The sequence below is a fragment of the Osmerus mordax genome, chromosome 27 (genome assembly GCF_038355195.1).
Source record: "Osmerus mordax isolate fOsmMor3 chromosome 27, fOsmMor3.pri, whole genome shotgun sequence".
Classification (NCBI taxonomy): domain Eukaryota; kingdom Metazoa; phylum Chordata; class Actinopteri; order Osmeriformes; family Osmeridae; genus Osmerus; species Osmerus mordax.
In genome coordinates, this window is record NC_090076.1 from 1471542 (window position 1) to 1486307 (window position 14766).

At 41.6% G+C, this 14766-nt stretch overlaps 1 protein-coding gene across 1 annotated transcript in view; it reads left to right on the forward strand.

Annotated features, from left to right (window-relative positions):
- The first annotated feature begins 813 nt into the window (after positions 1 to 813).
- dbt (dihydrolipoamide branched chain transacylase E2) overlaps positions 814 to 14766 on the forward strand; it is an 86150-nt gene continuing 72197 nt past the window's right edge. Inside the window, exons 1-3 of the mRNA XM_067230682.1 lie at positions 814 to 868; positions 5933 to 6068; positions 6173 to 6248. Of these exons, the coding sequence (XP_067086783.1) occupies positions 824 to 868; positions 5933 to 6068; positions 6173 to 6248 (257 nt within the window). The 5' untranslated portion in view covers positions 814 to 823. The remainder of the gene's footprint in view (positions 869 to 5932; positions 6069 to 6172; positions 6249 to 14766) is intronic.

Sequence of the window (14766 nt, forward strand, 5' to 3'; positions counted from 1 at the left end):
TCTACCTGTCCAATCAGTGAACAGAGGGAGTGGCTGAGAACGATGACGATGATGTTGTGCGCTAGTTTGTGTTGTAGTTCCGTGATGGCAGCAGAGAAAGATGCGAGCAAAGCCATTTGGTCCGTTTAGGCAGCGCTGTCGAATATCCAGAAGTTAAAGCCGGAGCAAGAACAGTCTTTGATCCCCACGGGGTTCGTTTGATTTTCCAGCTAGGTCCGTTCGTCGTGAAGGAGTTGGCTAAGGCGAACGCTAGCGATTGGTTATGGCAGATCCAGAGTGGCTCTGGGCGATCCAATAGTTTTAAACTTCAACAGAGTACCCGCCTTCAAGGAAGTTAACGCTTGTCAATGGAGCGAGCCCAGACTCTCTGTACAAATGAAATGTACGAGAGTCTGGTTAGGACCAGGCTATGCAACAGTAGCCTACTAGTCTAGTATCAAGCTTCCTACTTTGTTAGGGCAGCTAAAGTGTGAAGTACCAGGGTTTCATTAAGACCCTAAATTAATATTAATTAAATAAAAATGTATAAATTGTGGTTAATTTCCTTTCTGTTGAGGCTTTTTAAATCACTCACCAAATAAAACGTACTTTTTTTTGTTTTCATATTCAAACTTTTGTAGGAAGAATCTTTTATTTTGTATTTTTTTTATACAATTCCAATACTAGTATAGAAAAAGAAACATCGCTACATCACAAGTTACCAAGAAACAAATCATAACCACCACTTTTGTACAAAAAGTCACCCATTTCTTCTTGCGCTTCAATTGGTGATTGGAGGGGGCGTACGTTGTTGTTCACTTCCGGCCGACAAGTGAGAGCAAAGATGGCCGCTGTTACCAGATGTTCGTTCACATTGGTTCGCCGTTTGGTAGGTTCACTTAAGCTATTCTAAACATTCCTCAAATTGAAGTTTGACAAGCAAACTGAGATGCTAGGTACACCGCCTGAGTATTGTGTGTTCCCCTAATACTTTGCAGTCGCCACCAGTCTACTTTGTTAGTTAGCAAGGTACTACTGTAGGTTACCTACCTAGCAAGCTAGCTAGGTACTGTAGGTAACCTTTCTTAGGCAAGACGTACAGCCTTTTGTAAAGTTTAGGCTCCCGTTCATAGGCTGTGTAGTTTAAGTATTTATCAGGTATAAGATGAAATCAAGATGTACAAAAAACTAGAAACGGTACAACTTGTGGGGAAATTGAGGTTGCGTCGGTTGCAGCAGGGCAGTTCTTTTTTTACTATATCGATTCCAAACCTATTGTTTACATTTACATTTAGTCATTTAGCAGACGCTCTTATCCAGAGCGACTTACAGTAAGTACAGGGACATTCACCCGAGGCAAGTAGGGTGAAGTGCCTTGCCCAAGTACACAACGTCAGTTGGCATGACCGGGAATCGAACTGGCAACCTTCGGATTACTAGCCCGACTCCCTCACCGCTCAGCCAACTGACTCCACACTTTTAAACTAATATCAAACATTTTGAGAATTTTCAGGTGTGTAATTCAGTTTTACACCTGAGATTTCTGTATATTTTAAGTAAGTATGTATACTTATTGCATGACTTAAAAAGCATATATTTGTTGTTGCTCATTTACACTAAATGGAGTGTAGAATGAAACGATTCTCTTCCCATTTCCCTTAGTCCAAAAGGGAATGGTGATAGGCGATATGGCAGCCTCACATGGTTGAAACAGTTGCAAAAAAATCGGGTAATCCTGTATCAGAATCAGAAAGGGTTTTATTCGCCATGAAAGTTTGCACAGACAAGGAATTAGCTTTGGCAGGAAGGTGCATACATTAAACATATATGAATCTTACAACTTAAATATGTGGTCTAACTATATTAAGGGTACAAGTCTAACTAATACTAACTGGATTTAGAATTATATAATTAAAATATAAAGAGCCAAATAATTTACAATATAAAAATACAAATAGTACAAGATACAAATAGTACAAAAGATACAAATAGTGTAATATAGTGCAAATTGCAATGTGGCAAGGTGTCATTGTGCAGATTGTAATTAAAGTGAGTGTGAGCCCTTGGCCTTGTTGAAGAGGCAAACAGCGGATATAAAAATTGTCCTAGCCTGTATGACTTAAATGTTCCTTAAAGGGGTCATTGACTGATTTTGTAGGGTGTTTCACACTGTTACTTAAGGTCTCCGAATAGGGTATGTAACATTGGTTGGGCTGAAAATGGCCTGGGTGCTGTTCTATGCGCCCTAATGCAACCCTGTGAAATGGCCCTAGAATGAAACAAGGTTTTCTCCCTTTTATGGTTTGCTCATAAATATTTAGAAGAGCTGCGCTCTGATTGGTTGGTTTACCATGAGCGAAGCTGTGGAGCAAAGACTCAACATAGCCAAACATGCATCGTGAATTGTATATTTACATGACAACACAGGTTATTTATTTGAATGAAACAGTCAGGAAAATGAAATAACGTTAGCCCCATTGCCAATAAACTAAATCATCACACATTATACCTATGCTAGATACAGGAGACGTGAGCATTGCTAATAACTGTGAGCGACACAATCATACTTACAGCTTGCGGTTGTGATGAGCATACGGTCGGAACAGCACCTCTTTTCAGCAACAGCAGCTTAGCAAATCCTTCTTTTAATTGTCCAAGGTTTTCAAAACTGGTGGATTGTTATTCCTGTGGAAGTACACAGAGCAGCGCGCAGCTAAACTATTGTCTGAGATCTACGCGCCCCTGAGATTGGGGCGTGACAAAGGTACAGACCAGAGCGAAATAGGGTGGAGCCACCGAGTTGACGTCAACTCTCAATTTTTTGAAACCGACCGTTTTACAGCAGCAGTTTAAAATTGTGAGATTTGCATAGGAAAGAGGTGTCAATGGAGTTTGAGGTTCAACATGTCCATGTTACCCACCGAACTGTCGTTATTCAACTATGACTAAGGTAAACTCGGTTTTGCAGTCAATGACCCCTTTACGTTTTTTCCCCATTTTTAAGCATTTAACTTACTCATATTGTATTCATTCATTATTAATATTAGTTTAGGGTTAGGCTTAATAATTTAATAGGGTTAATAATTTAGTATACATTATTATTATTCATCCCTTTTGAAACAAGCTTATTCTAACAACGTTGTCACCGGCAGTATCAGCTGGAATCGCGATTCAAACAGTACCATCTGTAAACTGAATATATAACGTAAATAAGCTTGAAATGTATTTTGGTAAAAATGGTTAATATAACAAGTTGACTGGAAGCGATCATCAGGGCTTGAAATTGAGACCATATGCTCCCGGAATTGTCTGTGCGACCTCCCAAATATTTTTAGCCACGTTGGGAAGCCCCATTCAAGTGAATGGAGCATTCTACAGCATTAAAGGGGTCATTGATTGCAGAACCGAATTTACCTTGTCACAGTTGAATAACGACAGTTCAGTGGGTAAAATGGACATACAGTGAACCTCAAAGTCCATTGACACCTCTTTCCTATGTAAATCTCACAATTATTTTTTTTTGCTGTAAAACGGTCGGTTTTGAAAAAGCCACCGAACTGACGTCAGTTCGGTGGCTCCACCTGTTTTGGCTCTTGTCTGTACCTTTGTCATGCCCCAAAATTTGCTGCGGGCTGCTATGTGTACTTCCACAGAATTACAAAGAAGAAAGTTTTTCTAGCATATTGAAAATGGACTACGGTGGTAAATGCAGTGTTCCAGGCTGCACAGGGAATGCTGACACTTTTCAGAGTCTTCTTAAGGAACCAAACACTCGACGGGCTGTGATGTTTGTCTATGAGAAGATCCCTGTGCAGTTCGACCTTCAATTACACATTTGCTCGAACCATTTCACCAAGGACAGTTTTGAATGAAAACCTTGGACAATTTAAAGAAGGATTTGCTAAGCCGCTGTTGCTGAAAAGAGGTGCTGTTCCAACCATATGCTCATCACAAACGCAAGCTGTAAGTATGATTTTGTCGATAACAGTTAGCAATGCTAACGTCTCCTGTATCTAGCATAGTAGAAGTAGTTGGGGGAAGGGAAGCTTCCGAAAAAATAGCCAGAAAACAAATAGCCGTCTAGCCTATTGCTAAACGCCTGTCAAGATTATCTATTTGAAATAACTAGAGAAAGGCAGGTGCTAGATACAGGATACGTTAGCATTGCTAATAACTGTTACCGACAAAATCATACTACAGCTTGCGGTTGTGATGGACATAAGGTTGGAACGCACCTCTTTTCAGCAACAGCAACAAATCCTGCTTTACATTGTCCCAGGTTTTCTAAACGTCCTTGGTAAAATGGTTCGCGCAAATGTGTCGAGGGTCGAACTGCACAGGGATCTTCTACGCTACGGTATAGACAAACATCATGCCCGTCTAGTCAATGTTAGCTAGACTCTAGCTCATCTGCTTTTTATTAACGCTGATTTGCAAGGAATGCAAGAACAGCTAGATAGCGAAAACACCTAGACTGTAAACTAGTTAAGCTTGCTAATGCAAGAGCATAGGTAGAATGTGTGATGATTTAGCCTAGTTTATTGGCAATGGGGCTAACGTTATTTCATGTTCCTGACTGTTTCATTCAAATAAATAAAACGTGTTGTCATGTAAATCTACAATTCAAGATGTATGTTTGTCCAGATCTATTTTTCAGTAAGATAGCTAGAGCTAACTGAAGCTGAGTTGAATGACGATAGTTTGTTTGCTAAGCTGTAGTGCTAACGTTACCATCTGACGGGAGTCCGATGGCTGAGCGGTGAGGGAATCGGGCTAGTAATCCGAAGGTTGCCAGTTCGATTCCCGGTCATGCCAACTGACGTTGTGTCCTTGGGCAAGGCACTTCATCCTACTTGCCTCGGGGGAATGTCCCTGTACTTACTGTAAGTCGCTCTGGATAAGAGCGTCTGCTAAATGACTAAATGTACCCACCTAAGGCGATCCTGTTTGCTTCGACAACAGAAGTGGAAACAACTAACGTAATCATTTCAAATGATATCTAGTCAATCTGTTGAAAACAGTGTTGTGTAGACACAATAGATTTATTTGTACGTTTTTATTTCAAGTCTCCACCTTCATGTTTCAGTGAGTGTTGGTAGTGTTGCGTCTTTGCTCCGCAGCTTCATTCGTTGTAAACCAACCAATCAGCGCGCAGCTCATGTATATATTCATGAGCATACCATAAAAGGAGAAAACCTAGCGTTTTTTCCTGGGAAAATTTCACTGGATGTATAAGGGGGCATAGAACAGCACCCAGGCCATTTTCAGCCCAACCAATGTTACATACCCTATTCGGAGACCTTAAACCTTGTGTTATCTTCGGGTCATTCTGACCCATCAGTCATTGTGACCCACCGTCGTATTGCGACAACTTTACCGCATACAAAACCTAAGTGAAGCATTTTCTTTTAACCGGTGGGCTGTCTCAGACCCCCCACATTGCGAACGTTAAAAGAAAATTATTTTTATTTGTTTTTGTATTGGGTAAAATTGGGTAAACACAACGATGGTTCGTTATGAACCTTTGGGTCATGTGACCCGAAGGCAGCACGAGGGTTAAGGAACAGTGTGAAACACCCCAAAAACCTAGTCAATCACCCCTTTAAGAACAGCCGTGTAATAATACACTAAAATGCAGTCTATTAAGTTTGTATTAACCTTCCCTCCAATTGACGGTTTTATGGGTGTTGACTATTAATGCATGAATTAGCACATTCTTTTTACATTATTGATGGCTTTAAACCTCGCTTATAGAGGAGTAAGAGACACTTGATGTGAAATAAAGCATCAGTTCGTGAAATTTCAATGAAATTATTCTTACTGAATCTCTTAAAGTACTTTACAGCTTAAATTTTTTTACGTACACCGAAGGGGAATTATTTGTAAAATACTGTTTTCAGAGAGTGTGTCCTTTTTTCCTCTTACCAGTGTCTGTGTTAATTTCTCGTTACAGCTCTCTCTCCAGTACAAACGTTGCTGCTCCAGATTTCAAATAACCACACCAGACTCCACTCCTTCCTACTCCTTACCAATGCACCATGCCTTTATCTCAAAACGATGCAGTGCACGGGGGTTTCACACCAACTTTGGTATGCAACTTCGATCTTGTGCTGAATGTGCTGAATGCCCAATTTAATAATTAACAGAAATTATTGAAAATACTATTAAATCAGAAGTTTTAATGTATTTACAGCTTCAGGTGGACCAATTCTACAATTCAAACTCTCTGATATTGGGGAAGGCATCATGGAGGTGACGGTGAAGGAATGGTAGGCTTGTTTAAAAAAACAGAAGGTTCATTTCTGCAGAATGTGTGACTTAAATCTCGGTGTGTTTGTGTGTCCCACGTTGATTTCCCATGTTTATCTGGAGAACCGGGCACTCTACAAAGTTCGAAATGTTGCAGGTGCCCTCTTTATAATCGATTGTGGAACGATTGACGTTGTTCGGGCCAGCATTTTGACATTTTTTTTTAAACATTCCCCATCCTTCATGTGCCTCCAGTCCACGGGCATCATGGGAACTCATCCCAGCCCCTTCACTCTGGTCATCCCAAGGTCAAAAATGACTAAATGTAAATGTAATATAAAGTGGATATACTTTCAGAATAGATCAGTGAATTTTCGGACATTAAGCTTCACCAGCGGGTGCACTAGGAGGCTGTATCAGAGACTGTATGATAACTTTAGTGAATTTAAGCGCGGAAAGTAGGGAAATTCTGTTTTGTTATTTAGAAGAGAATTCACTTTTACAACCTATAATCAGCAGCTTTCAAAGGGGTTTGCTGGCTAGCTAACAGACCGACAATATAAAGTGGATATACTTTCAGAATAGATCAGTGAATTTTGTTACATAAAGTAATGTGTTTACTGATGTCAAAACTGCCTGCACATTGCAAATTTATACAAGCGCTGTGTGGTGAATTAGTAGGGGTGGGAATCTTTTGGTACCTCACGATTCAATTCGAATCGATTTTTCATCAAATTTCGATTCATTATATGCTTACATTTGATTCCAGTTTGCTGTTTAGTGTTCCTTGTTTATATTTGACTGTGATAGGCAGTTGTGTTGAAGATAAAAATCCCACTGCATCAAAACCTTGACAGTTTAGTAAACTCAGTGTTGTATACAAAAATTACACTGGGCACTACACTGCGACCGAAATGGTCGCATTTGCGACCTTTTGAAATGCGATTGCGACTGTACTTTTTAATGGGTCGCAAATATATTACTGATTTATTTTTGTGCTTACCTTAGGTTTTAGGCAATATGCTATGATTTATTATGACCATCTATTAAAACGGTAATGTGTAACGTGCTCTGAGCATTAATCACATCAAGTTGGCTTCAGCCCCGCGACCCCCCGCCCCCCTCCCGGAATGGTGTAGCCTAACGTTGATTTAAAAAAAATCTACTTCTCGTCAAGATGCACGCAGAAATCGCATAGCCTATATATACTCAAATCTGCCGTGTTAAGATGAAACAGACAATTGACTCCTTTTTTAAGAAGGGACGTTTCAAGTGTAACCGAACCATCACTTGATGTCGATTCGCCATGTCAAACAGAGCTAGTGAGCCGTCTAAAACTGCCCTGCATGTTTTAGACCAGTGGTTCTCAAACCTGTCCTCAAGTACCACCTGTCCTGCATGTTTCCCTGTTCCAACACACCTGATTCAAATGAATGGTCGTTAGCAGGCTTCTACAGAGCTAGATAACGACCCATTTATTTGAATCAGGTGTGTTGGAGCAGGGAAACATCTACAACATGCAGGACAGGTGGTACTTGAGGACAGGTTTGAGAACCACTGTTTTAGACGTTTCCCTCCTCAAACACACCTGGTTCAAATTAATGGGTCGTTATCAGGCCCATTTATTTGAATCAGGTGTGTTGGAGCAGGGAAATATCTAAAACATGCAGGGCAAGGGGTCCCGAGGACCAGGATTGAGAACCACTGCTCTAGAGGGCATTTTAGAAATGCTTTTTCAACCCTGGGAGCACCAGGCAGTCACTCCTTGTCTTCCAGTGGGTCTGGATACACATAGGGCTGCAACAACAAATCGATTATTTTAAAGCGTTGGCAACAAATTTAATTATCGATTAGTTGTGTCGCGCGATTATTACGCCACTCAATATGTCGCGGAGATGTTTGAGTATAAAAAAAAAAAAAGTTTAGTTGAGCGCAGAGGTAGAGGAAAGGCCATCGGAGAGACGTTGTTCTAACCCTAACCCTAACACATGGCGGAGGCAGAGAAATCAGTACGACCCAAGTCATCCAAGGTGTGGGAGCATTTCACACTAAATACATCGAAACAGTGTGTTAATTGACCGAGTTGAAGTTAGTTTCATATTCGACATTCGCCTCACATTCGGAAGACGCTACTTTGCAGCATCGCGTTAGGGACCGGGTGAAAACAACCCATACCATTTTGAAAAATTGTATGGGTTGTTGGTATGGGTCCATACCATTTTGAAAATGGTATGGGTTAATGGTATGGGTCCATACCATTTTGAAAAATGATATGGACTTTTATAATATTTTTAGGAATATAAAACCTCAAACAGACACCAGAGTATCTTAACAATGTCTGGTATACTTCCACAGCCTTTACTTTTTCAATTAAGTTTCAAATAAAATGATAGAAAATCACTAATCTTTGAAAATAGCTTAATCCTCGCAAATCTTAATTTTTTTCAAAATTGTGTCAAATCTTAAATATACACCAGATTATTCTAATAAAGTCTGGCCTACTTCTAAAACCTTTCAATTTTCAATAACGTTTTAAACAAAAGTCAAATAAATTGCTCATCTTGGAAAATAGCATTAAATCCACGCTAATATTAATAACTTTTTCAAAATTGTGTGCTTGTTTGTGCACATTCTGAAAAAAATTTGCACTGTGAATTTGCACTGTCAGTTCTGATTTTGGAATAAAGGGTTGGAAATTAATGCTTTTTTGTTTTTGTTTTTTTAATCCGATTCATCGATTAATCGAAAAAAGTATTGACAGATTAATCGATTATTAAAATAATCGTTAGTTGCAGCCCTAGATACACACATGGGGACAATCTATATTTAACCTATAACATTTGGGAAGTCAGAAGGAGAGGATTAAGTAATATAGAGGCTGGTCAACAAATAAGCTACTTTATTAAACAATGAAAATACTGTATGGAATTGAATAAAAAGTCTCTTTGATTCTTTGTTTCAAGATGACCTGGAAAACTGGTGAAAATATTCAGGTATTGCTTTGGAGCAAGGTATACCTTTCTTATTTCCTGGCATACAGTTACCTTTGCAAAACCTTTCTGAGTCACCAACCCTGTACAATGTCCCACATGCAAAGAAACGAACACAGAGATGCAGACAGACTGACCAGTGGGCAAGGCTTGGCTACAGTGAGTTTGCTTCCTTATGTGTGATTCTAGCAGACTACATAGTCTAGGCCTACCTACATAGTGTACTACTCTCCTTTCTACTACTTTCTACTAAGGATGGTAGGCTACTCTTATGTGTTCATTGCCATTCTTAGCCCTGTAAGACCCCTTGTTGTTTTTTAAGACCACATTTACATAGCCAATGGGTCTTAGTATCTTCCCTTGCAATGCCATTGCATACTAAATGTGTATATAGATCTGGCCATAAGGCCATGAACTCATTCCACCAGCAAACCTTCCTGGAAGTGAATCTCCTTGTTTCATTTGACTGGATATATCAACATTGAAGTAAGTAAATTCCCAGAATTTGTTTTGGGGTGATTGTTAGCATAGTTCATGTAAATACTAAGTTATTGTGGAATTCATGCATCACATTTGATTTTCATCTTGTTTTGTCTTTGTTGTAATTTTACAACATTGGGTGAAAATGGTAGCTAAAATAGCATGTGCACCTTGCACACTACATGGAGACATTACACTTCTCAAATGTTCAGATACAGGATAAATACTTACAGAAATATAATGTATTTGATGATTCACACTTTACATATGGGTTATTTGTTATAATTTTCAGTTTAGACCAGATTTGAATAATTCCAAATCAATGTTATTTCTATGTTAGCAGTGAAATATAGTCAACAGTTAAAAAAATAATCTGGACTTTGTTTGTTTGCCCAAATATCTGCTTGTTGCACAATGCAGATACTGTTTGTGGAATGCTTTGGAGGATGGTTATTCAGGGACAAGTGTAAATGTTTTGGAATGTGGGGGTTGCATGTATGGTGCATTGTTCAGGGACAGGTGTGAATGTTCTTCAATATGGGGATGTAAGAGGTCTGGGGGTTGGATTTTCCTTTTAGAATATTAAGTAAAGAGCACATTAGGCTAGCCAGACAGTATTTTGTGTCTGCAGTGGGGGTCAGATGGCTGAGCGGTTAGGGAGTTGGGCTATTCAGAATGGGTTTTATTCGCCATGAAAGTTTGCACAGACAAGGAATTTGCTTTGGCAGGAAGGTGCAAACATTAAACATATAGGAATCTAAAATTTAAATATGAGGACTAACTATACTAAGGGTACATAACTAGCAGTACTAAGTGGAATTAGATTAAAATAAACTATAAAATAAAATAATATATAAGTTGCAGTAATTTACAATATATAAATACAAATATTACAAAAAATACAAATGGTACAAGATTGTATTGTGCAGTGCAAAAAGCAGTGTGTTTTAAGGGCATTGAGTCATGAAGTCAGTGTGAACCCTTGGCCTTGTTGAAGAGGCCAACAGCGGAAGGGAAGAAACTGTTTTTGTGGCGTGTGGTATTGGTCCTGATGGACCGCAGCCTTCTGCCGGAGGGGAGTGACTGAAACAGGGAGTGACCAGGGTGGGAGGAGTCGGCCACAATCTTCCTTGCTCGCCTCAGGGTCCTCGAGGTGTGCAGGTCCTCGAGGGCAGGCAGATTGCAGCCAATCACCTTCTCAGCAGTGCGGATGATACGCTGCAGCCTGCTCTTGTCCTTGGCAGTGGCAGCAGCGTACCAGATGGTGATGGAGGAGGTCAGGATGGACTCAATGATGGCTGTGTAGAAGTGCACCATCATTGTTTTTGGCAGGTTGAATTTCTTCAGCTGCCATAGGAAGTACATCCTTTGTTGTGCTTTCTTGGTGAGGGAGCTGATGTTCAGTTCCCACTTGAGGTCCTGGGAGAGGATAGTGCCCAGGAAGCGGAAGGACTCCACAGTGTTGACTGGGGAGTCACACAGGGTGATGGGGGTGAGTGGGGCTGTGTTCCTCCTGAAGTCCACAACCATCTCCACTGTCTTACGAGCATTGAGCTCTAGGTTGTTCTGGCTGCACCAGGTCACCAGGTTGGCCGCTTCCCACCTATAATCAGACTCGTCTCCACCAGGAGATGAGCCCAATGAGGGTGGTGTCGTCCGCAAACTTCAGGAGTTTGACGGACGGATGACTGGAGGTGCAGCTGTTGGTGTACAGGGAGAAGAGCAGAGGAGAAAGGACGCAGCCCTGAGGAGATCCGGTGCTGATGGACCGGGAGTCAGAGACTTGTGTTCCCAGCTTAACGCACTGCTTCCTGTCAGACAGGAAGTCTGTGATCCACCTGCAGGTGGAATCAGGCACGTTAAGCTGGGAGAGCTTGTCCTGAAGCAGGGCGGGGATGATGGTATTGAAGGCAGAGCTGAAGTCCACAAACAGGATCCTGGCATAGGATGCTGGGGAGTCCAGGTGCTGTAGGGTGAAGTGGAGGGCCATGTTAACTGCATGTCCACAGACCTGTTGGCTCTGTAGGCAAACTGCAGGGGGTCCAGTAGAGGGTCCGTGATGGATTTAAGGTGTGCCAGCACCAGGCGCTCGAAAGACTTCATTACCACAGAGGTCAGGGCGACGGGTCTGTAGTCATTATGTCCTGTTGGCCTTGAGACAGGCTGGCACATGGCAAAGATGTAGGTAAACACCGGAGACAGCTGGTCAGCGCAGTGCTTGAGGGTGGCTGGAGAGACAGTCCGGCCCAGCTGCTTTGCGGGGATTCTGCCTCTTGAAAAGTCTGTTAACTTCACCCTCCTGAATGGAGAGAGTCGTCACTGTAGAGGGGGGGAGGTGGGAGGCCTCCTGGGTGCGAAGGGGTAGTTCAGGACTGTCCAATTGTCTTTCAAATCTGCAGTAGAACTCATTCAGGTCGTTGGCCAGGCGAGAGTCGTTAGTGGAGTGGGGGCTCTGGGTTTGAAGTTGGTAATCTGCCTGAGCCCTCTCCAGACAGAAGCATAGTCGTTTGCAGAGAATTGGTGTTTTAGTCTCTCCGAGTACAGTCGTTTAGCCTACCTCACCGCCTTGCTAAACCTGTTCTTCGACTCCTTGAAACTGTCTCCGTCCCCACTTCTAAACGCGGCCTCTTTTGCTGACCTCAACCTTCTGAGTTTAGCTGTAAAACAGGGTTTGTCGTTGTTGTAGCTCACCCTGGTGTGTGTTGGTATACAGCAGTCCTCACAGAAGCTGATGTATGATGTCACAGCCTCTGTGAGCTCATCCAGACTATTGGTAGCAGTCGTGAACATGTCCCAGTCAGTGCAGTCCAAGCACGCCCGCAGGTCCTCCATAGCTTCACTGGTCCACTGTTTCGATGTCCTCACAGCAGGCTTACAGCGCTTTAACTTCTGCCTGTATGCAGGAATCAGGTGGACCATAGTGTGGTCAGAGTGACCCAGTGCTGCTCGGGGGACCGCATGGTATGCTTTGCTGATTGTAGAGTAGCAGTGATCCAAGGGGTTTCCTTCTCTGGTAGGGCATTTGATGAATTGTCTATATTTTGGGAGTTCTTGAGTGAGATTGCCTTTGTTAAAGTTAGCACAATAACCAAGGAATCCGGATTTTCATGCTCCACACTCAGTGTCTGGCTGGCGAGCACACGTTGAGCCTCATTGACGCTAGCCTGCGGAGGCATGTAGACGCCAACCAGAATGAATGATGCAAACTCTCGTGGCGAGTATTAATCAGAAAGTTGTTGGTTCGATTCCAGTCCTTGCCAAATGACGTTGTGTCCTTGGGCAAGGCACTTCACCCTACTTGCCTCGGGGAGAATGTGCCTGTACTTTTACTGTAAGTTGCTCTGGATAAGAGTGTCTACTAAATGACTAAATGTAAATGTGGAATGTATTGCATGAATAGGATTCATTTGCATTGGAATTAGTGATACCTGAACATACCGTATTTTATGGAAAATAAGCCGCGGCTTGTACTCCGATGTTACAGTTTTCTTGTGCTTGTGCGGCTTATATTTCGAAGCGGCTTATAGTCTGGTTTTAGAACAAAAAAGTGGCTTCTCTCAAGATCTCTACTGACCGTGCAGCTAATTTTATGCTCAACACTTGAACGGGGGCTTATTACTTGAAAGAGGAATTATTTACTGTTTTCTCAGTTACACTATCAGGGCTTGGAAATACAGTGACTTGCTAAAGTAGGCAAATGGCTAGTAGAACATAACATTTCATAATAATTTCAGTTAATCAAACAGCTGCAAGACCCAGTGAAATGTTATAGGCTAGGCTAGCTAGCAAAATAACGCTACCATCACTAAAAACATTACTAATTCAACTTTGGTAGTCTAACCAAGCTGTTTGTAAGTTCGTTTTAGATATAATTGTTTATGATCGTGTGGACAATAAGACACGGACGCGGTCTCTTTTAATAACTTGTATTTTACCACTGCTCTTCGTGACATCGCCATTCGAACAGCCCTCATTGATTTCACATAATGCTTTCAGCATCAAGCCTACAGCAACTCCCGAGGGACAAAACACCCTTGTCCGTTGTCACATAGAAAGGTCTGCTACAGTAGGCTATCCTCAATCGTTTGCAAACGAGCTAAACTTATAATATATCTAAAATAATTTTGTAGACATAACAATGGATCCTGTCACTAAATGAGTGGCTTCATTTCTGCACATAGTATCCACAACCGAAGTGTGTAACAGTTACACAATGCTGTAAGATCGCCTATACTCGTGCATTGCTCTTGGTACCCAGAATGCCCTGCGGCAAGCTGAAAAGCTACTAAATTAAGGGCATTAGCTTAGTTAAATAAGCATTGTTTGGAGTTCTATTGTTGTGTTCGTTCTGTTTTGATATGTGTAATGCTATGGTCTATAGTTTAGATAATTTGAGTGTTCACCCTGATTGGGAATATTGTCTAGTTAGATCTCTGTCCGCAGCTACAGTATGAATGTGCAAGTAATCATTTTTGAGCATTGGTCCGCGCAACGGCAACGTTGTTTCCTTTTAAAGTGCGGCTTGTATTCCGGTGCGGCTTATACTCAAATTTACAAACGCAAAGTGCTCATTCTGGGAGGGTGCGGCTTGTACACAATGCCGCTTATTTTCCGTAAAATACGGTACTCTATTATTTCCATTTCAGAATGACACCAATAAGGAAAGTTTACTTCAGTGTGCATGATGTCATTGATGCTATCCAAAATGGAGAGAGTGATTTTGACATGGAATCAGACACCAGTGATTCGAGTGAGGAGGAGGTGGTTGAAAATGTAGAGGAAGTGGAAAAAGAGAATCAGAGACCCACTGATTGTCCAACTAATGATGATGATGGTAAGGACATTTAGCAAGCCAACCAAACCACAACATATGCGCTGTCAAATGGTATGACAACAGGGCAGTCACACTTGTGTCATCCTTTGCTGGCATTGATCCTGTGCAAAAGATTCAACACTGGAACAAAGCCACCAAATCTTACATTGAAGTTGAGAGACCTCATATTGTGGGTGCATACAACAAATACATGGGCGGTGTGGATTTGCTGGGCTCATTTGCAGCCAAATACAA